At 46.1% G+C, this 23,398-nt stretch overlaps 1 protein-coding gene across 1 annotated transcript in view; it reads left to right on the top strand.

Moving 5' to 3' along the window:
• Nucleotides 1-23,398, top strand: part of TPH2 (tryptophan hydroxylase 2) — a 94,391-nt gene that overhangs the window by 27,347 nt on the left and 43,646 nt on the right. Inside the window, exons 6-7 of the mRNA XM_036251931.1 lie at nt 3,982-4,178; nt 7,573-7,708. Coding sequence (XP_036107824.1) covers nt 3,982-4,178; nt 7,573-7,708 — 333 coding nt within the window. The remainder of the gene's footprint in view (nt 1-3,981; nt 4,179-7,572; nt 7,709-23,398) is intronic.

Genomic DNA, 23,398 nt, shown 5'->3' with positions numbered 1-23,398 from the left:
GCCAGGGCTCTGCTGCCTCTTAAGCCCTGCAGGGAGATGGCTGGCTTTCTGCTGGGGCCTTTCTCTGGAATGTGGAGTAATTAAGTGCATTTAGTTTTGGACCAGAGGAGTGTTGTAGGATGCCGAAATATATGCATTATAACATTTATCCGCAGGCAGATGCATGATGATACGTGAGTACGTATCCTAGGCCCTAGAAAGATCAGGACACCGCTCTGTCATCTTTTTCACATACAATTCACAAAACCCCATGAACCCAAAGTACAAAGAAGTGCAATCAATTCTGATTTTCCCCATGAGTACAATTTTTATTTTTTCAAAAGTCAAATGTCAAAGTTTAGAAAAAATCACGGGTCCCCCGAACACATGTTTCTTCTGCTGGGAGACCTAGAACTACACCCCAGTCTTACTGAGAAGGTTAAATGATTGAACAAACATAGAAGTATCTACAAAATTATGTGATCTACAAATACATGCGAGCATCATGATTACAGATAATTATATGTGAGATTTTTACATAAGAACACACATACCCACAAACCTTATTTTAGTTTGATATATGAAAATACGCTGGTGTCTGGAATACATTTAAAAATTTTGTTGGTAGCCCTGGTTGGTTTGGCTCAGCGGTTAGAGCGTCGGCCTGCAGACCAGAGAGTCCTGGGTTCGGTTCTTGCTAAGGGCACGTACCTCGGTTGCAGTTTGTCCCTGGCTACGGTTGGGGTCGTGTGGGTGACAACCAGTTGATGTGTCTCTCTCGCATCGATGTTTCTCTCTCTCTCTCTCCCTCCCGCTCTATCTGAAGATAAATGAAAAAATGTCCTCGGGTGAGGATAAAAAAAATATTTTTTTTTTGTTAGTATATACTAATCAATTAAGACTATAGCCTGTCTTGACCCAGACTGACTGGATGTTAAACCTGGCACTATGCTTATAGGCAGTCTCTGAGTCTCAATTTTTTCATCTCTAAATAGAGATAATAATAGTGGCTGCTTCATGGATTTGTTGTAAGAATCAAATGGGTTAATTTATATAAAAACACTTAACCTTAAAAAAGTGTCTGGCACCATAGTCAGCTCTCAAAGGTGAGCTATTATTATAAACCTGTATTAACTACATAGAAAATGGAAAATTTATTTTTTTTCCTCCTGTATTTTGGATGTTTTAAATAGAAACTAAATGGATAAAACTAGCCTTTACTTTGTGGTGAAGCTGATTTTTAAATATTGATCTTAAAGATTACCTGGGGGTGGGGTGGGGGTGGGGTTACAGCAGTGTGAGAAATCTCTTGATAATAACTGGAGTTAGATTTACCTGCAGGTGATCAAGGGAGCAGTATAGTTCTGTATTGACAATTCACTCAAAAGAGCAGGCACTATGGTTAGTTACTCAGGCAGCACAAACAAGCGGGAACAAATGAGAATGTACATGACTGTCTGTATTACTGAGGCTGCAACACTAGACATTCATTACTAAGTAACAGATCTGTATGCCTCTGTCTTTCTACCCGAACTCACACACATGTTCTTCTGCTGCTTCCTGTTGGCTATATCCAGCTCCCCGAGAGGCTGCGTGTTTGCAGATCGACATCAAAGGCAAAAGTTTGACCTAACGATCCTTTTCAAATGACTTCTCAATATTTCACTTATTGTTTCAGCCTCATTGCTTTCCAACCTTCCGACTGTGCACAACCCTTATTAGCTGTATTGGCTTACCCGAGTGAAATTGATTTAGTTGAATTTTCTGGACTGTTTATAGATTTATTTCTTACACCCTTTCTCTTTTTATCTGTCTATTTCAAGATGTCAGTCTGCATTCATCACAGATGCTAAGTCTTAGCAGCCTTGATCTTCTCAGCAAACATTCCTCAGGTTGTAATTTTTTTTATTTTATTTGTGATCAACGGTCCAATTTAAACAATGCTAATCTTGTTCTCATTTGGTTTGTATCAGCCCTACTCTTGGTACTTAGGAAAAGCAAATGTTAATTTCTGGTTCTCAAGTGTGTTATTCCCTCATCCTTCATGTACTTCAGTTAATTAAAAAACAAACAAACAAATAAAATAAAAAAACAACCACTCAGGTAGCAGGAACCACATTAGGACCTGAACTGGAAGCAGAAAGCATTTGGGCAATAACACTGGAGTATGTGGGGTTGAGGACAGGGGTCAGTTTACTAGCCTACTGTTACTCTTGGCCTCCTTCCCCATTTTACCTTGGAGTGGGGGTGGGGCAGGCAATGGGGCTGGTCCCAGCTGGTGGAAAGTGCCCCACAGCACCCCCGAGTGGCAGCTGCTGCCTGTGCACAGCTCCTGTGGTGGCTGCAGCTACAGGCTGGAGGATGTAGACGGGGGTTGGGGGCGGGGGGAGGTGTGGGATTCCTTTGTGTGTCCGGACTGTCTTACTTGCATAAGCGTATTTACTTGCACAAGCGTATTTGCTGAGCGCAGGAGCAGAATTTCTGACCCGTGGCCAGGGTGGGCAGAGGGGAGTGCTGCAGGCGGCTGCTGAGCATGTCGTGAGGGGTTTTCTCAAACCCTAGTTTCACTTTCCAAATAGATATTTTAATCAGAGGCTAAATTCAGATTCAGATTCTGACGCTCATGTCTGTGTCCCCTCCACCTACGGGACCCCCAGGTTGCATCAGCTGCTATGCTCCCTGCTCATGGCTGCTGGCTGCTGTTACAACAGCATTACTTTCTCTCCCTCTGGGAACTTGCAGATTATACCTGGCCAACAAGGCTCAGCTTAAAGTGTGCCTCCTCCAGGAAGCTCTCCCTGAGCACTCCAGTCCAGGGCCACCTTTCATTAGTCTAAATCAGGCATCGGTACATACTGCTATGGGCCAGATCTAGCCCACTGACTGTTTGTGTAAAGAAAACTTTATTAGAACATATAGCTATGTACCTGAAAGGAATACAAAATAATATTGAATGTAAATTGTAATTGAAAAAAAAATTCAGATAATATATAAAGGAAACATAGCTACATTCTTTTGTTCCGTACTGTCTATGGCTGCCTTCAAGACCCAGTGTGAGAGACTGTATGGCCCATAAGCGTAAAATATTTACTCTCTGGCCCTTTGTGGAAAAGTTAGCTGGCTCCTCTCCTCAACTGAGGGGCCCAATGTGCACACCTCTCCTCAACTGAGGGGCTCAATGTGCACACGGTGTGTAATAAATGTTCCTCTTCGGAAGTTTGCAAAGTTCTCGGTTTAAACTTAGCATAGCCTTCTAGCATTTCCCAGATATTTTGCTCATTGAACAAATAATCTTAAAATTACACTTGGAGATTGGGGTGAGTTCCCCATAAGGGACAAAGAGAACCCAGAGGCCATTTTATTTTCAAGAGACAACATTCACTTGTTACTGTTGTCAGGTGATTGCAGATAAGGCTCTCAGAGCACATCTGGGTCCCCAAACCATTCCTTCCAACCCAGAACTCTCACTTGTTACTGATCTCAGTGTAAGAACATACATCTGATCAAATTTCCATAAGGATGTGTGAAGATGTAACTTAATCAAATCATTCGTATGGAAATCTGAATACGCACCCAATTTTAAGAGGTTAGCTTTTTACCTGCTTTAAAAAATAATCCTAGCCCTGGCTGGTTTGGCTCAGCAGTTAAAGTGTCGGCTCGTGGACCAATGAGTTGTGGGTTCGATTCCGGTCAAGGGCATGTACCTCGGTTGCGATTCGTACCTGGCCCTGGTTGGGGTCGTGCAGGAGGCAGCCACTCGATGTGTCCCTTTCATGTCGATGTTTTTCTCTCTCTATCCTTCCCACTCTATCTGAACAAAAATGGAAAAATGTCCTTGGGTGAGGATAAAAAAAAATATATAATAATAATCCTAATGGGATCTTCTTAGACACTCAGGTGTCCCACTTTGTCAGAATCTGACTTGCTATAGGTATGAAGGTGAAAATCCTTAACTCATTGACCCAGAGCTAGATTCATTCATTCCTCTTCTCTCCTGCCTAGTGGCCAGCCCATCCCCAGGGTGGAGTACACGGAGGAAGAAACTAAAACCTGGGGTGTTGTGTTCCGGGAGCTCTCCAAACTCTACCCGACTCACGCTTGCCGGGAGTATTTGAGAAACTTCCCTCTGCTGTCTAAATACTGCGGCTACCGGGAGGACAATGTGCCTCAGCTCGAAGACGTCTCCGTGTTTCTGAAAGGTAAGGCTTCGCACAGGCTGACGCCCTGGCCAGCATCTCATTTGCCTTCCAAGGACACACAACTCCCCCTCTGACTCTGCCTCCCCCTTACAAGGACCCTTGTAATTGTGTCAGCACCTGAATAACCCAGGATCACCTCTCCATCTCAGGATCTTTAACTTCATGCATCTACAAAGTCCATTTGCCACATAACGAAACATACTCACCAGTTCAGGGGATTAGACATGGACATCTTTTGAAGGCCGTTGTTCAGCTTACCACGGTCCCCAAGAATGGCCTTTTCTAGCTTTGTGACCCATTGTGAACCTGTCCTTTTCTTCCCATTCCAATGCCGCCACCCAGACTGAGGCCCCATCACATGACCTTGGTGCCTGTGTCTTCCCCCCTCTGCTCTCACGCCCACTGCTTCCCGGCAAAGCTCCCTAAAGCACGGCTTTCTTCCTGGCATCTGCTCAGAAGCTATCACTGCCTCTCCGTCGTTTTTACCAGGGTTGGCAAACTTTTTAATTTTTTCTATAAAAGGTCAGATAGTAAGTATTTTAGGCTTTGTGAGCCAAGAGGCAAAATTAAAGCTATTGTGTAGGTACTTATACAACCATTAAATGTGATTAGTAAAGAATGTCAATTCTCTTCCTAGCTCATGGGTGTACAGAAACAGGCGGCAAGCTGGATCTGGACTACAGGTCATGGGGTGCTGATCTCTGGTTATACTGTCCAGTCCTGAACGGCTAGTCTTAGTGCCAGGCCCTGACCCAGCTTTGCAGTTTGTCCCCTGCTATGGCTGCTGCCCAGGCCCTCAGCTCCCACTGTGGGCTCTGCACACCTCCGCTTAGGCTCTGCCTCTCGCTGGAAAAGTCAACCCGTTTCACCTACTCCAGTTCTATCTGCTCTTTGAGACTCGGGGCAAATCCTGCCTCCTCTCTGAATCCCGATCCTAACAGCCGTGGTGAGCTCTCCCGCTCGGATTTCATTCTCGATCACGTGTGTGTGCTGGCAGAGAGATGGGCCTGGTCTGATCGCTGGCACACTGAGCATCACACCCAGCACACCCATGATATTTGAGACTGAGGGAAAGAGGTGGGGAATGAGCACCTATTTACATAATGCCTTTGCTACTGTTTAACTAGATTATGTTTTCCCCAATAGCCCACCTCTGACATGTCCCTCTTTGTTTCTCACAGTTATGTGCACATTATTACCACGGGCTTGATTCATGTATGGGGATTACTGCATCGTTTCTCAAACCCAAGTAATTAGAATACTGTCTCATGATTTTTGCCATATCTGTCTCCCAATTTAACATTTTCATTGTGAGGGATGGTATAGTACAGCATGGATTCTGGAGGAGTCTGCATCCTGCCAGCTCCTGGCTCTGTGACCTTAGATGAGGTGCTTAACCTCTCTGTGCCTCCGTGTGTCTTGTCTGCAAATGAAGATAATACTTTTATCTAGGGGAAACAAATTGATAAAACTTAAAGCCCTAATATTATTGCATGACACACATTAAGCTGAGCAGAGTCTTAGTTATTGTTACTATTATTGTTGTTGTTTTTATTGCTGTTTCCTGTGGTGAACTGGATGCTGGGAGTGTGGTTTGCACCACTCATTGGCACATAGCAAGCACAGTGTCAGTGTACACGTTTTTATTTCTTTTAATAATTGACTTTTAAAATACCTAATTTATTATTATTATTTAAAATTTTTTTTCTTTATTATTGATTTCAGAGAAGGAGAAAGGGAGAAAGAGAGAGAGCGAGAGAGAGATATAGAAACAACGATGAGAGAGAACATCAGTTGGCTGCCTCCTGCATGCCCCCCACTGGGGATGGGGCCCATAATCTAGGCATGTGCCCTGACCAGGAATCGAACTGGTGACCTCTTGGTGCATGGGTCAATGCTCAACCACTGAGCCACACCGGCCGGGCTAAAATACCTAATTATTAAAAGAAAACTTAAGCAATGGTATCCACAAATTCAAAGTTCTTAATGTCATAGATACATACTTAAAAAAATGTATGTGAAAAGAAAGAACATAGCTATTAAAGACTACTCCTCTGTATACCACCACTCATATCCCACATGTGGAATACGTGGGCTTAATGGACATAAAATAGAAAATGGAGAAAATATATTTATCTTTTTAATATTCAGTGGGGAACGATTCGACACGAAAGATTTGGAAAGAGCAGAATACTGTTAGAATTATGGATCTGAGGAGGCCCGAGGACAGGGTTGTTTCCGTGTAAACACAGAAACTCCACGGGAACCTGCTTCAGAAGTTTAACTGGTTTTTGTCTTTACAAACCATTTCTGACCATTCTAAGGTAGTGTCCTAATGAGGGGAGGTGTTCAGAATGGGAGCCTTTGGTATGCTGGTGTCCGAGCTGAGAGTAGCCCTCCTGTTGGAAATGTCCTGTGTCATGAGAAGGAAGCGGTAGGTGGCCCTTAAGCTGAGAACACGGATGATCCGTCCACGGCCCAACAGGGTTAGCAGCATAGAGCAGTTTCATCGATGTTACTACATTCTGCTTCTTTATTCCCTCTTACTGTAAACCAGTAAAGCATGTGGGGCTTTCATGTACCTTCTTCAAGTGGCAGTGATTAATGTGACGTTGTCATGGTGTCACGGAAAACAGCAGGATGGAGGGGGTGGGGCAGTGACCATAGCAAGCTGGGCCGTGAACTGATTCCGTGGTGCTAGTGGAGGGGTGCTGTGTGACCACGGCCGCGGAGGGACCCCGGGTGTGTTTCAGACAGGTACTGGGTAGTACATGGTAAGCATCGCTTGAGCTTGCAATCCTCTCCTGTGTAGTTGAGCTCTCTTGTCCTGAGTTGGCTTCTGTTTTTAAATCCTTAAATATTTTTTCACCTTTTCTTCCATTTTTCACAGACGTCTTGTTCCCCTGGAAACCATCATTTGACAGTGTAGTTAGTGATCTGAAGCCACAGACGATAACTGTTAACAGTACGGTTGACCCTTGAACAATGCAGGGGTCCCCCGCACAGTCGAAAATCTCATGTAACTCGGTTTCACTTTGGCCCTTCCCATCCCCGACTCAGCTAGCAGCAGATCAAAAGCAGTATTTTTGATCTGCGGTTGGGAAAACGCGGCTGGGAATGTGAAAATAGTTGTTCTGATTCGCATTTAGTTGAACTCTACGAGTGTGAAACCTGGGAATAGGAAGGGCTGACTGTACTCATTGAAACCCCCCCAAAACATGTGTAAATGAACCTCAGTGAGAACTTCAAACCCGTGTTGTTCAAGGGTCAACCGTGTATGTCATTCAATTGTCAAGAGTTTCTAGAACATCCTTATAAATAATAGGAAGCCCTGCTTGGGCCTGCTAGTCCTGTGGGCTTATTATTTAGTTGACTCTTTCTGTTGCCTCTTTAGAAAGATCTGGCTTCACGGTGAGGCCGGTGGCTGGATATCTGAGTCCCCGAGACTTTCTGGCAGGACTGGCCTACAGGGTGTTCCACTGCACCCAGTACATCCGACATGGCTCGGACCCCCTCTACACCCCAGAACCGTGAGTACCCACCCTGGAAGCCCAGGCTGGCTGGCGACCACCACGCTGTGAATAATGAATGCTCACTTTACTTGCAAGTGACGTAGGCCCTCTTCTCCTCCTAATTCAATCCTCTCGCCAGCGAGAGGCACAGCGTTCACCCAGAGAAGGAAGGTCTCGTGGAGAGATCAGGCTCCTCAGCTAGGTGCACGGGGCCTCTGCTAGTCTTTCTGCAGCTTGTCTCTCTGACTGGATCCCAACAATGAACCTTCACTGTGGCCAGGCTGTCGATGGCATTGCCCCTTAAGCCATATGTGGTTTTGATAAATCCATGGTCCCTATAGACTTAGGACACTGTTGCATTGAAAGAAGCAGGGCTCCCACTGAAATTCCAGTAACAAGGATAATTCCCACGTTGCAGGCTCAGCTCTCATCAATTTATTTGATCCACGTTGCAACCCTGTGGTTATTGTCTCCATTTTTACTGATGAGGGGACGCAGGTACGGGGGCAAAGTACACGCTGACGGGTGTGCCTCGCGCCTGGGGAGGCCTCTCCCTCAGGGGGAGGTTGCAGGCACCTTGGCAACTCCAGGGGCTGATCCCCTCTCCTTTCATCCTCACGGCACCCTCGGACTCAGAGCTCTGTGCTGTGCTCCCCGCACCTCCTCGTTTTTTGGATGCTCCTCCAGCCTTACCCACCACCTCCAGATTCACGGGTTTGTGATTCTTCTTTGGCTCTATCAGCTTTCTTGGAGAACATTCAAACTCGGGACACTTATCCTTTCTCCCCGGACAATGGGTGGGCTGAGAGTGGGAGAGAAGTAACCGATGGTGCTGTACGGCTCTATCATGGGGACCAGAGGGCGAGCTGTGACCCCGGGTTGTTAATGATTGGGCCTCAGGACACATGGCACCGTGCGGTCTCTCACTGTGAAACGCCTGGGGCCCTTTTCCTGAACCTTCTTTCTTCCACTGCCTTCGAGGGGGGACCCGTCCCGCCGTCCTGTGCACAGTCCCTGCTTCCTCAGAAGCGGTCGTGGACTCTTCTTATCCCCATCTGTCACCTGTGCTGACCAGGCTGGCTCTGAGCGCCTGAGCTGCCTTACGTCTCCCCTGAGAGCATGAGCTCGTGAGTGCTCGGGACTCTCTTTCTTTCTGTGCTTAAAAAAAAGATGAACGGCCCTGGCCGGTTTGGCTCAGCGGTTGGAGCGTTGGCCTGCGGTCCGGAGAGACCCGGGTTCGGCCCCCACTAAGGGCCCGTACCTCCTCGGTTGCAGTTTGTCCCCGGCCCTGGTTGGTCGTGTGGGTGGCAGCCACTCGATGTGTCCCTTCACGTCGATGTTTCTCTCTCTCTCTCTGTTCCTCTCTCTCCCTCCCGCTCTATCTGAACAAAAAATGGAAAAATGTCCTCAGGTGGGGATAAAAAAAAAAAAAAGATGAACGCACATTTATTGGAAGACAACTGTGTGCCTGGATTGTCTGGGAACCACACGAAGTCCCTGCCCTCCCGGGGAACGGGAGACCGTGTCAGCCAATAAGCAAATAGACAGCGATGCTGAGCCTTCTTCAACTCATGGCACACATAAGCTGACGACTAAAATTCTGCAGCACACTGAAACATATATTTTTTGCCGATCTGACAAAAAAAAAAGGTATAATTTTGATTCGTTCATACTAGACGACTATTGTTGTGTGGAGTGCTGTCATTTTTTAATTTGACAGACTAGGGAAAAGAGGTCAGTGCCCCTGAATAAATAGTCAAGTACTGCACGTTTTAAAAATTCTTGGGGCACACCGGTGGAAAAAGCACGGAGATAGATAGATAATATGGTATCAGGTACAAGTGCAATGATGTGCTAAAAATGCTGTGAAGACACCAGATGCTTTTTTTGGATTGAGCCCTTAGGGCAGCCTCTTGGGAGGTGATATCTGAGTAGAGACCAGACTATATCAGGGGGGACATTCCAGGTGCGGAGAGAACAGCAAAGGCAAAGACCCTGAGGCTGGGAGCTGTCGCTGAGTCTCTGCCCCCCTGGGCTCCATTCAAATGAGTGCCTAACCCTAATCTGACTCTAATTTGTCACCCATTTGTAATAATGTGACATATTAAGAAATACAAATTTGGTCTTGGTCTCCATTTCTAGTACAGAGCTTCTAAAACCTTTGAAAATTTTCTTGGTGAGAGAGATAATGTTGTCTTTTGTTATATTAATGAGGTGGCTTTTGGAAAGCCCTTAGGTCATCTTAACAAAGTGAACTGGTTGTCAGGGGAACCAACCCTGTGATTAGAGGCCTGGAACTTCTAGTCCCACCCTCCCGGCCTCTGGGGAGAGCAGAGGGATGGAGGTTGACAGCTGTCAACGGCCAGTGATTTAATCAGCCTTGCCCGTGTAAGGAAGCTTCCATTACTTCCAAAAGGATGGTGCTCAGAGAAGCTCCTCCCCCACCCTCATACATTGCCCCGCTGGTCTCTTCCACAGGATGTTCATCTGTAGCCTTTATCTTATTTTTTATAATAAACCAGTAACCTAGTATGTGAATGAAATGTTTCTCTGAGTTCTGTGAGCTGCTATAGCAAATTAATCGAACCCGAGGAAGGGGTCATGGAAGCTTCTGGTTTGTAGCCAGTCAGTCAGGCGCACAGGGAACAATCTGGACTTACGACTGAGACCCAAGGCAGGGGTTGTTGGAACCCTCAATCTAAAGCCCGTTGGTCTAAAGCACAGGTGACAACCTAGATTTGTGACTGGGGTCTGAAGCGGGGGGGGTACGGGGCAGTCCTGTAGGACTGAGCCCTTAACCTGTGGGATCTGATGTCCTCTCTGGGTAGATAGTGTCGGAATTTAGTTAAATTGTAGGACACCCAGCTGGTGTCCGAGAATTGCTCCTTGTTTGTGGGAGTGCCCCACCCCCCATGTTGGAATTGGGACCAGGAGCCCGAAAGATCACTATCCTTTTCTTTTTAAATCCTCACCTGAGGACATTTTTGCATTTATCTTCAGATAGAGCCGGAGGGAAAGAAAGAGGAAGAGAGACAGAGAAACATCATCCACATGAGAGAGACACATCAAGTGGTCGCCACCCACAAGACCCCAATGGGGACTGGGGACAAACTGCCACTGAGGCACATGCCCTTAGCGGGAACCGAACCCGGGTCTCTCTGGTCCACGGGCCAACCCTCTAACCGCTGAGCCAAACTGGCCAGGGCAAGATCACTATTCTTAAGGCCACCGGGCTTATCACTTTGCGTATGATGCTGTTTTACTTCGATAATCTTGTGATTAATGGGCTGCCATGGTTTTCACTGGGAGCAGAGAGCCCTTGGAGGGTTAAGCGGTTAAGGAGCTGTTGGTGGATCGAGGGGGCAGAGATTGGAGCTGAGCCCGCGAAGCTCCCTCCTCCTTTGAGGTGGGCATGAAGCTCACTGACCAGGGAGGTCCCTGCAGAATCACTACATGGTTGTTGTTTTTTTTAGCTCTTTTCAGCTTCCCTGAAAACACTTTCGGGGTAAACAAAGGTTACTTATAGGACTCCAGACATTCGAAAGAGAAGTGCTGCTTGGAGTGGAGTGAGGGCTCAGAGGAGTGTTGTCAGAGGTAGAAAGGCAATCTCTAAATCTAGCCCAGAGGGTTTACAAATGGCCCTGTTTACAAATCGTAGGCACTTTGTTAGTTCCCTCTGAACACCTGGCCCTCCTGAGACCCTGATCGCGTGCGGATAGGTCTGTGTGCCGAGCAAGAGGGCAGGGAAATGAGATTTTGGCCACAGAAGTCTATAAAAATTTGGGATAATGCGTTACATTTTTATCAAAGTACTTTTAGCCAATTCATTCAGCAAATGTTTATGTGCAGCGCTAGCAGGGAGGTGCAGTGGATTCAAGATGAATAAAATATAGCAAGTGTCTTTTCAAGCGGCTCACATTCTAGCAGGGGAGATAGAAACATAAATAATTATCCGAGAGTGTGGTTAGGGCTGTGTACAGGCTTGGAGGAGCACAGAGGGGAGAGGGCAGTCCCAAAAGCTTTTCACAGGAGGTGTAAACTGAGTGGGGGTCTGGAAAGGGGGACAGGAAACTGGTTTTTGAACAAGGCAGGATATGGAGGGAAGGAAAAACTTTCAAGTCAAGGAAACAGAAGTGCAAAATTGTAAGAGCACACAAGAGTCATAAATGATTGAGGCTTGTTACACCAGAGTGGCCAGAGCACAGGTTGTCTATTAGGGATGAAATGTTTCTTCAGTCCTCAGTGTAAACGATCATTTGTCAGACTAGGACCTTGAGCTTAATTATGTAGGCAGTAGGGAGCTATCCAAGGTTCTTGGGCATGATCTGATAATCTTGTCTGAGAAGGATGGTGGGGTAGGGACTAGGGAAGTGTGGAGAATGAACTGGACGAAAAAGCAGGCAGGGAACTCGCATTCCACCACAAGAATATAGTTTATAAGGTATTGAACGAGCAAAGGTCAGTGGGACAGGGAAGGTGGCACCTCTGTGGAAAACACCACTGAGATGGAATTAACAATATTTGGTGACTATAATGGGGGTGAGGCGACCGGAGGGTCAGGGTCTTTAGATTGGGAAGCTGAATGGGTAGTTCTTTCTTACAGTGAATGAGAATATTGGAGGAGGATCCTACTTGGAGGAAAGAGGGAAGGAAGAGGGAGAGGAGGATTTGGGACTGGAGCATGTTGTTTTTGAGGTGCCCATGGGTGCGACCTCTAGGTGGAGAAGCCTCAAGCAGCTGGAAATAAGGGTTGAAATTCAGAAGTAAATTTAAAGCTCTCACTATAGATTTGAGTGTTTTCCTCTTCCTTGACTCCTACTGCAACACAGAAGAGAGGAGGCTTAAGTCAGAGCGTGGATTTGCTAACTTAGAGCTGTTTTTACAGGCTCTTAAAAATTTTTTTTTTATTGATTTTTTTTTTAGGGAGAGAGGAGGGGAGAGAGAGGTAAGAACATTGGTGTGAGAGAGAAACATCTATCGGTGCTTCTGCCATGCCCCCTACTAGGGGTCGAGCTCGCAACCTGGGCATGTGCCCTGACTGGGAATCCAGCCGGAACCTGTCAGTCCCTGGGACGACACCCACTCCTCTGAGCCACACGGGCCTGGTCAGGCTCTTTTTTTATTGGTGGGTTTGATACCGTTCTTTAAAAAATATTATTATTATTTTATGAATACGTAACCCACGTGGAGGATTCAGAATTTAAAGCTACGAAAGGGCATGTACTGTGAACACTGACTTCCTTTCTCTCCGCTGCTCCCTTGACGCCCACCTCCTCCTCCCTGGAGTGCCGGCTGCTACCAGTTTCCAGTGCACCCTTCCAGAAACACGCTATGCAGACGAAATTCTCAGTAACGATCCCTTTAATCCTGATGTGTTGTGAAGTCCCGAGCTCCTCCCCAGCCACGTGGCCGACATCTATGGGGCACTACACCGGGAGCACCATTTCCTGCCCGAGCGCTTCGCGGGCATTGTCTTTGCCGTGCAATTCCGTTTCCTCAATTGAAAAGCAACAAGAGGGCAGATTCTCCAATTTGTGAAGTTCAACTTGGCTAATGTGTTTGGAGCTTGTACTCTGATTCCAAATAACTGCCTTCAATTGCTGAGCTGCTGCAGAGGGGCAGCGCTAACGAGGCAGCGTGGACCCCTGACGGTGCAGGTAGAAATGAGAGTGGGAGCAGCAAAGACATTGTCTGGGAACAGAATTGTATTTTCCTCTTCAGGCTGGGTAGACGGTATTTTGATGTCACAGCTTTCAACACACATTGGGTTTTAGACATGTGTTGGGCTTGCTTTTGCATTTTACATTTTAAAGACGCGATTCTTTCAATCTGGCCAGATAATGGGACTTGAATTTTTAAAATGATGGCAGATTGGATTGGTTTCCTGGGCAAAGTTTTCTGGCCGGGAGGACAAAGGAGAAAGTCCCGGGGAATCAGGGACTCCTGGTTTTCTTGGTGGGAGGAGGTGCTTTTCTGTGGGCTTCGCCTGGACTGAGGGTGCTGAGGCTGCAGCAGTGGGGAGACACTTGCTCGTTCCCCCTTTGAGCAGCCCCCGGGCAGTGCTCCTGCACTTGGTTGTCGCACAGTTGTATGCTTTGATCCGCTGTGATCGCAAGCAACTTGGTCGCTGATTGAGTATTGAAATTTGCAAATGATTTCCTTTAAAAAAATCAACTGAGGCCCTGGCCTGTTTGGCTCAGTGGTTAGAGTGTTGGCCCATGGACCAAAGGGTCTCAGGTTCGATCCGGTCAAGAGCATGTACCTCGGTTGCAGTTTTCGATTCCCAGCCTTGGTTGGGGTTGTGCAGGAGGCAACCAATCGATGTGTCTCTCTCACATCAACGTTTCTCTCTCTCTCTCCCTCCCTCCCTCCCTCCTTCTCTCCTTCCCACTCGATCTAAAAATCAATGGAAAAATATCCTCAGGTGAGGATTTAAAAAAATAATTAAAAAATCAATTAGGTCAAATTCAAGGTTATTCCAATAATAGCATCCCGCCCACCCAGTGGAATGAGAAAGAAAGGTGCAGAGTCCCCAGTTGCATAGGTGTGCAAGCATCAGCCAGTATGTGGGTAGCGGCAGAACAGAAGTTTGAGAAGCCCCATAATCTCCTGGCTTCCTCTTTGCCTCTCTGGGAAGTGTATTGCGGGCTGTGTCACATTGCATCCTCTGGCCACCTCCTCTCCCCTTAGGGCAGGGTTTCTCTACCTTGGCCCCACTGATCTTTCTGCAGACAATTCTTTGTTGTGGTGAGCTGTCCTGTAGGATGTTTGGCTTCTACCCTGGCTTCTACTACCCACTAGATATCAAGAGTACCCTTCCACTACTAACAGGCATGACAACCAAAAATGTCTCCCGATATTGCCAATGTCCCCTGGGGGGCAGCGTTGCCCCTAGTGAGGACCATTGCTCTAGAAGAAGAAATCTGACTGGTCACATTGACCTTGCTGCTCTGCAGGCTAATTATTAGGCTTCTTCCTCTTAGAAGCAATCAGTTGACATCGTTTCCTTCTGCAACACACATCTGAACACCGCATTCCCTTGTTTAACCCCTGTTAGTTCCCTGTTTATATAGGGAAAATGTCTGATTTTGTCAAACCGTGTCTTCTGCTTCTCTTTTTGCCCTTCCAGAACTCACGCTCCAGGCACACTGGGCATCTTAGCGTCCCCATGAGCCTGCGGATTCTTGCCTCCATCCCTTTTGCAGGTGGTCCATTTCCCCTGGAATGGCTCTGGTAAAATCCTTCAGTTCTCCAGGATTGAAGCCCAGTCTCAGTCTTCTCTGTGAAGACTTACCTGGGCAGAGTTAGATGTTCCTGTAGCACTTTGCTTTGCTTCTACTTTAGCGCTTACACCGCTGCGTGGTAAGGGTCATGTGTCAGTCTCCTTCTGAGGACGGAGTGAACTCAAGGCCAGCTGGCAAAGGCAATACGGGAACAGGTGAAAACCAAGTCTAGAGTGGGCTGGAGCCATGGACAGCACCACCACCAGGTTCAAGATGTACTCAAAGTCCCAGACCCAACCTGAGGTGTGCGGCGCGAGGGAGCACGCGAGTCCTGGGTACGCAACGTGCTGCAGCGGGGCCTCCTTCCGAAGGGCTACAGCCCTGTATTGATGAGTGTCTTCCACTCACCCCAAAGCTTTACTCTGATTTTAGGGACCGATGCTGGACATCCCTCTGTGAATAAGGCATCTTGCATTTCGGTGTCTTCAGGCAAAATCATGAACTGTTCATGGTGGACATTTAGACACCAGTTGAAGCTATGAGGATAGGTCACTTGGATCACTATTTGAAGACAGCCTTCTCTTCAGATCACACCCAGAGAGGGGCAACCTGTTTTGCTCATCTATTTTGTTTTTGGGATAAAGATAGTTTCAGAATAAAGAAGTTGTTGTTCCTTGTGAGGCTGAAGAAGAGTTGGGAAAGGCAAAGTGAAGATCTTCCCCGCCACTCTTATTAAAATGAGAGAAAGAGCAGGAGAGAGAGAGGGAGGGAAAGAAAAAAAGAGACCCAACCACACCTCACATGGTGATTAAAAAATGTACATTTTCCCCCTTTTGGGTAACTAATCTTGAATATTATCCCACCCAAAAGGCGGGAAAGCTCATCGCCTTACCTTGAACACCAATGCCTCTGTGACATGTTCTAAATTATATTTGAACGATTTGAAATGTTGCATCAAGAAGTAATTCTATGAGACTGGCTGCTTCTGCCAAGCATTAGTGCAGGTCCCTATGGGACTGTCGTGTGGGTGTGTGTGTGTCCATGTCTGAAGTGGGTGGTGCCCCTCCCCAGGACGGAGAGTGGATCAGAGGCAGGAACACGTCTGCATTTGTCTGTAGAAGCTTCCTGCTGGAGGTCGGTGGTGATTCAGTTTAGGAAAGTCTTGGGCTTGCTGGGAAGAGAAGCAGTTGGGGGCAGGGATCTTTCTCTCCCTGTTCTGGTCTCTAACCTTAGGCTTCTGGTTTCCCAAGGGTGCTTTGAATTTCAGATGTTCTGTTTATCCCTGGCTTTTCTTCCCTGGGCACTTCCTTCTAAGGGATCTGCGGTCTCTTGTCTTCGTGGTTCCTATAGACTTGTGTTTTGTGTAAGGTGGATGTTGAATACGTGCTAACTGAATGTTCATGTGCACACGTACTTGGGTATACTATTTGCAATTATATCTGTAGTCCTGATGGTCAGTGACATCTTCGAAATGCAGAGCTTTTTAATTAGAAACACAATTTAAGGAAACCATATTCTCCTAGGGCCAAATTTTATGCTTTCCTTCAAAGTTGTATGGACTGACTGGGGTCTCAGAAATGAAGGAGGGTAGGACAAGAAGACCGTATTTTATAAGATATTACATATATATATATATAGGAAACTCCAGTATTTTTCTCTTCAATATAGGTCAAACTCACCCTGATCTAGATTTCTGGTTGGAGACAAGAGATGGCCAGATGCCTCATGATTCCGTACGGATGCCTTTTGGAACTTGAAATACACATCCATAGCACAACCCCATACCTCTTGTCCATGGTTCAGGGAGAAGCAACCGGGAAATTTAATTTATTTTATTATTATTATTATTATTTTTTATCCTTACTCGAGAACACTTTTGCACTTATCTTCAGATAGAGCGGGAGGGAGAGAGGGAGGAAGAAAGAGAGAGAGACACATGGACTGGCTGCCACCCACACAACCCCAACTGGGGCCGGGGATGAACCACAACTGAGGTACGTGCCCTTAGCGGGAACTGAACCCAGGACTCTCTGGTCCGCGGGCTGACGCTCTAACTGCTGAGCCAAACTGGCCAGGGTGCAACTGGAAATTTTAAATATAAACATAAACTCTTTGACATCCATTATTTGAGGTTGAGCCAGTACAATATCTGTCTTCCCAGAAGAGCTGTTGCCAAAATAATAGAGCAATTGAAATCCCTTTTTTAAATCACTTAATGAAAACACTTAAAAATAGTCGTTCCATTTTATTTTTCAAATATTGTGCTTAACATACAAGTAACAAAAATATACTTGGCTTAAGATGGTATAAACTTATTTCACGGAGGAGCTCCAGATTCGAGGCTGCGTTGAGGCGACTGGTTATTCAGCCCACCTGATGTGGGTGTATCTTCTGCTCGTTCCTGGCGGGTCACTTTTCAAATCAAAGAGATAAGTTCCACCATTAGAAAATAATTCAGGACACCAGTGACTAATATTGCAACGCTTATTGCATAATGCAACTAAATGCCTTTGCATTGAGGACGATCCTTCTTGCTTGCAGTTAGTTAGCATTTTAGGGGCAATTAACGTTATTTTAACATATAACTTTTGAAGTTTAAAAAAGGTTTTGCAGTCAGGTGATCTTATAATTGCCACCGTGTTTCAATTTTACAAGAAAAATAAAAGTGAATTATTTCTGACAGTATCTTTTGTCTCTTTTCTGAATAAAGTAAATGAATTTCATACGGAGCCCTGCTTACCAGAACAGAACCCTCTCTGAAACTGGCAGGAGATGCCGTTTTCTTCCTTTTCTTGCGGCTGGGACACGAATCCTCATTTGTTAAGTAGTAATATCATCAGGTGAAGACGCAGGCTTTCAGATTTATCAGGGCGAGTGCTCCTCTATTGATCGAACAGCTGCCTCTTACTAGGTCTGTAATGAGAGGAAAAATAGGATCTTTCCTTTTCCCACTGCCCCTGAGTGCTGACATCTGAGAGATTCTCGGTCTGGGAACCTGTCTGATTTAAGCCCTGGCTGTCGTGTGTGGTTTAATATTGGGCCTGCCTGGCTGGAGTCAAGTCCGGGCAAGGTCTTACGCAGAGCCAGGAAGATAAGCCAGAGCTTGGTAGACTTTAACATCCATTCCTGAGAGCTCTGTTCGGCTTATACCTGCTCCTTCCCCCAGGACCCCCCAGCCCGTGCCAAGCTTCCTGCCCAGCCAACTGGCTTCCTCCACGCGCTGTCTTCATTTCTGCCGTGCAGGATTGCAAGGCAGCCTTGCTACCAGTGATTGTCAGAAAGCGGCACGTTCTCCGAACACCGGTCCCATCTGGCCTCTCTTTCCTGCATTGTAGCCCGGAACTCACAGCCCCAGAGGGGCAGCCCTGGGAAGTTGGGTTGGGGCTACACCCAGGGCCAGCGAAGTTGTTAAAGGCCCTAAGACCCGAGAGTATTGCCATCCTTCCATCTTCCAACATAGATCATTTCGACAGCATCATCAGCAGCAGTAGAAGCAATATTTTATTTTACTATTAATAATAAACATGTATATATCAACTATTCTGTGCCAGGCACTATTTTAAGTGCTGTATGTGGATGAACTCACTTAAGACTCACAACAACCATTTGAATTGTTACTATTATTATTGTGGATAATGTTATTGTTTATGGACGAGGAACCCGAGGCACAGAAAGGTTAAGTAACTTGCCCAAGGTCACACAGATGGTCAGTAAGGGAGTCAAGATTTGAACTCAGAAAGTGGTGCTAGCATCTATGGAAATAATCACTCTTTAAAAAAAAAAAAAATGTTTTATTGATTTTTTTTTTAAGAGAGAGGAAAGGAGAGAGAGAGAGAAATACATCGATGTGTGAGAGAAACATCCATCGACAGCCTCCTGCGCACCCCCTACTGGGGATCGAGCCCGTAACCCAGGCATGTGCCCTGACTGAGAATCGAACCGGGACCTCTCAGTCCATGGGACGATGCTCAATCCACTGAGGTATACCAGCCAGGCTATAACCACTCTTTTATGTAAAACAGTACTGAACAGAAAAACTCAAAACTTCCATGTGTGCCGAAGCTGAATAGCTTCTTTCTTGGTTTTCTAATGACAAATTTTGTATCAGATGGTAATTTGGTGGCCCTGCCTTGCCAGAAGCGTCGGTACTGCGTGTGCTCGTTGGGTGGCCTGGTGCTGTGCTGTCCTGTCCAGGGTTTGGTCCGACTACCAGGGTGGAGTAGCCTGCTCTCTCCTGTGATGTTCACAGGGCCCTGCTGATGTGCCCCATTTACCAAGGGGCGGCATCTCCTGTTCCACTGAGAAAAGGCAGGGGCAGGTCGTACGCAGAGGGGAGGCTGCATGTCCACGTCCTCAGGCTGAAGGACCTGTGGACTCCAGGTCCCCAAGTCCAGGTCCCACCATCAGCTCTCTGTATGACTGGCAGCAAGCCACTTAACCTCCCTCTGTGAGGGATGATGAAATAATGCTTTGATCTCTGGAGGAAAAGAAGCTTTTATATAAATACCAAACAGGTCCACTCATACTTGGCACCTCCTCAATTCCTGTGGAGGCTGATGTGCCTCATAAAATCCCAGCATGTCCGGAGTGACAAGGCCACCTTCCCAGCCCTGGATGCCCAAGTTTTCAGTCATAATAGTGTGTCTAGTTTTGTGAAATACCTAGAAGCAAAAATAACCCCTAAGACTTTTTACAGAGACTTTTGTCTCAAGAGCTCCAGGCGATCTAACAACAGACATTCTATAAAAACAAAACTAACGACCCTATCCATTTTTAAAAAACCTGTGCATTTTCAAACCAAATGTGTGCCCTGTGTGCCTGCTGGAGTCCTGCTTTTGTCCTTTTAGGCTGTTATTGGTAGTGGCTTGGGATAGAGTTAAAACACACACACGCACACACACTCACACACACAATTTTTCTAATTTTTATTTTTTGGCAGATTCAAAGCAGGATTACTTTAGCTCACTGTTCCACATCCCAAAGTTTTTCCTTCCTTGTGTGGTGCATGTAACCCAAAATTAGCCCTCATAGGCACCTGCACCTGCGTCATAATTCATGCTCCCCGAGTGTCACGTGGTCAGGGAGAAACTCACCCTGCACCTTCACGTGTGGAAGACAGATGACCTGGGAGAAAATATTTTCCGGAATACTTGCATTTTTAAATTGCAACTTCAGAAGAAGAAGTTCAAAATGATTGAATTTTTGTTTTTTTTTTTAGGCAAGGAAGAGGTAACCACTGTTCATACCCTTCACTGCTGTGTAGAGAATTAATCTATTGACAGGCACAGAGCCAACACAGGAGAGAAGGAAAAAGGGATCTGACATTTCCCACACACGTGCTGTCCGTCTGGCATCTTCCCACTCATCTCCATCAAAGAAGTCAGGTCTTTTCCCTGTGGTCGCACAACTACGAAATAGCACAACCAAGGTCTAGTCCACAGCGCTGTGCTCCACTGGAAACTAGGAAACCATACTTGAGACCTGCGTTACCTCTACATGGCACACCTCGGTTGAACTCAAAAGGAGTCATTGAGTGTCTATGATGTGTCAGGCTTTTCTTAGCACTGGGAACCCCAACATGAACATGGCATCACCTCTGTCCCAGAGAAGCTTACTGCTTCTTGTTCAAATGATAAAATATCTTCTGAAAGGGCAAAATTTATGGCAGTACAGTAGACTTAGGTGTAAGTATCAGTTAATGTAATATGATGAATAAGACATAACTTGTTGGGAGCTTATGTTTAGTGCATTATCTTTTTCTTTACTTAAAAAAGAATTCTGACCTGAGGATATTTTTCCATTGATTCTTTAGATAGAATGGAAGGGAGGGAGGGAGAGAGAGAGAGGGAGAAACATCGATGTGAGAGAGAGACATCAATTGGTTGCCTCCCACATGACCTCGACTGGGGCTGGGGATTAAACTTGCAACCCAGGCATATGCCCTTGAATGGGAATTGAATCCGTGACCCTCAGGTCCACAGGCTGATGCTCCAACCACTGAGCCATACTGGCCAGGGCTTAATGCATTATCTTACTACACTGTTTAAGAACTCCAGGAGATAGGGACCCTTATAATCTCCATTTTACAGCTGAGAAAACACATCTGTGCTGTCCACTGTGGGAGAGATGTAGCTAGTTAAATTGATTAATTAACATAAATAAAACTATAAATTTAGCCCCTCAGCAGCGCTAGCCACATTTCAAGAGCTCAGTAGCCACAAAGGTGGCTACCATGTTGCACAGTGCAGACACAGAAATTTCCGACATGGCAGAGAGTCTAGCTGCAAGCTGCCCTTAGGGACTTGCCTCTGGAGGAAAGTGGGAATGGCCTTAGGTCTGACTCCTGAGCATTAGCTTTCAACCATCATGTTATATTGCCTCTTTAGTATTTAGTGAGATTTAGCAGGGGAGGGAAAGCATTAAACATCTCTCATTTCCTTAAGAACTAAGGAAGAGCTGAGATGCTAGGGAACTAGAGACATAGCAACAGTTTCCCTTGCAGGTTTTCTCTTCTTTCACTGGCCAGGAAAGCTAGGACTTGCTGTTTGCGCTTTTATGGAACCACAGGGTGACTTCTGCTAAAAGTGACACTACGATTATGCCTTAAGCCTCAGCTCCTAACATAGTCCCTGGTCCATAATGGACACACAGTAAGTGAACTTAAACTAAATTTAAAAAAAAGATGACTCTAGCATTTTTTCTGCCAGTCTCAAAATAAGCACGGTGCAGAAGAATAACATCGGTGGGCTTCCTTCCAATTCCCAAAGGGAAGAAAGTAAGTAAGACTTTCTCCAGGGCAGTATCCAGGGGCTCGGCTTTGTAGAAAGAGGGCTGCATACATGTTGATCTACACTGGGATGGGGATAGAAGAGGGAATGATCATCAGAACTGCCTATAACCTGGCTGCATTATACAGTATGCTATTGTAAATCTAAACTAAAGAAACTCCGTCTGCAGCTCCAAAGTGAGCACCAAAAAAAAAACCCAAAAAACACAAAACAAACTGCCTCGATATCAAATTGATTCCTGTTATCATCTCCTTAGTGCAGTGGAAACAAACCAAGTCACCCCCTTTTCAATGTGTCCTGGTGGGTTATCCCAGACCGCTGGCACTTACCCATTAATGTGTGACAGCTGAAAGAAGACCCTGCTTTGGCTCTTAGCACATCCTCTTTCTTTTCATCAATGCGAAGGCTCCACCCCTCCCTCCCATCTTCCTTTCTTTCTCTTTGTGATTTAGCTCAAGTGCTGGCTTCTGTGTCATTTAGAACAAACAAAACCTATAGAAATATGGTTTAAAAGACAGATGCGCCGATTTGGGATGGGAAGCAAACGTTGGATGCTCACTCACCGCTTCGTAAAGGCTTTAATTTACAGCAGGAATAGAAAGGAGCCGTTGAACATGTAGCAGCTCCAGGAGTCAGCTTTGAAAACTGATAAGAGGGAAAAAAATGCCAGACTCGTTTTGAATTTGAATTTAACAACCAGGACCCCGGTTTCTCCACACAGCGAGATGGCAACTTTCTTAGAATGATTTAAGAATTCCCTGGGGGCGTCCTGCCCAGGCCCCCTTGCAGGCCATTTCCGCAGGCTTTGGAGTCCTAACAGGGCTTACCGGGGAACATTCCAATTTAGAGCAGCCTAAGTTTGGTGTCTGATAGCAGCTCTAGGTTTTCATTTGTTCTTTCTTTTTCTTTGTCAGAAGGAGACATGATGTTTTACAGTGTTAACGGTTTTGAAAGGCCCTACATTTGCAGTGAGCAGAGCGCCATTGTGAAAAGGCTCTGAAAAGCATTATTCAGGCAAAAATGCATCAAAGGGATGTGAGTTAAAAAGAGAAAAGTTTGCCGATGTAGAGATTGGCGGCAGCATGTGCTGACAGGTACAATTATAGCCAAAGAATTGAATCTTTTAAGAAGGATCTGGTGAGATAAGGCAATAGCGTGGACTCACTTGGACACCTGTTCAGTTAGACACTCAGGGGTCCAGCTGAGGACGCCGTAGCTGACGCAGGGAACCACTTCTCCTGCAGGACATAAAAGCTATTGCACTTTGTAAAATAGGGCGAAATAGCATGATCCAGCCCCGCAGAACTTAACTGATACAAAGGTTGGAGAGAAGGCTTGGTGTCCTCCCTCAGGCTCCCAATAGTCTGGAACCTCTTGCAGTCCCAGAGAGTTGTAGTCAAACCTAGCTTCTAAGTCCTCCAGTCTCAAAGAAACTCGAGAAAATGTCAGCTTCTCAGAGCTAATTAATTGCTTCTGTTGGTAACGTTAAAGATCTTTCTAGTGCAGTGTCCTCTGTCTGCACCCCGTGCATTAGTGGAAGGCCCTGGGACAGAGAACAATCCGGTGTTTCTTTCTGAGAATGTTCCACTAGTGTCATAGAAGATAAAAGCCTTCCTGGTGCTGAAATAGGGCACTTGAAGGCTTGCTCAAGGAGAGGTGGGCTCCTGTCCACCTGCAGCTCCACTGCCCAGCAGAAC

Source organism: Molossus molossus, unplaced genomic scaffold (assembly GCF_014108415.1).
Source record: "Molossus molossus isolate mMolMol1 unplaced genomic scaffold, mMolMol1.p scaffold_m16_p_10, whole genome shotgun sequence".
Classification (NCBI taxonomy): domain Eukaryota; kingdom Metazoa; phylum Chordata; class Mammalia; order Chiroptera; family Molossidae; genus Molossus; species Molossus molossus.
Note: the sequence above shows the minus strand (reverse complement) of the source record. Positions and strands in the feature narration are given on the sequence as shown.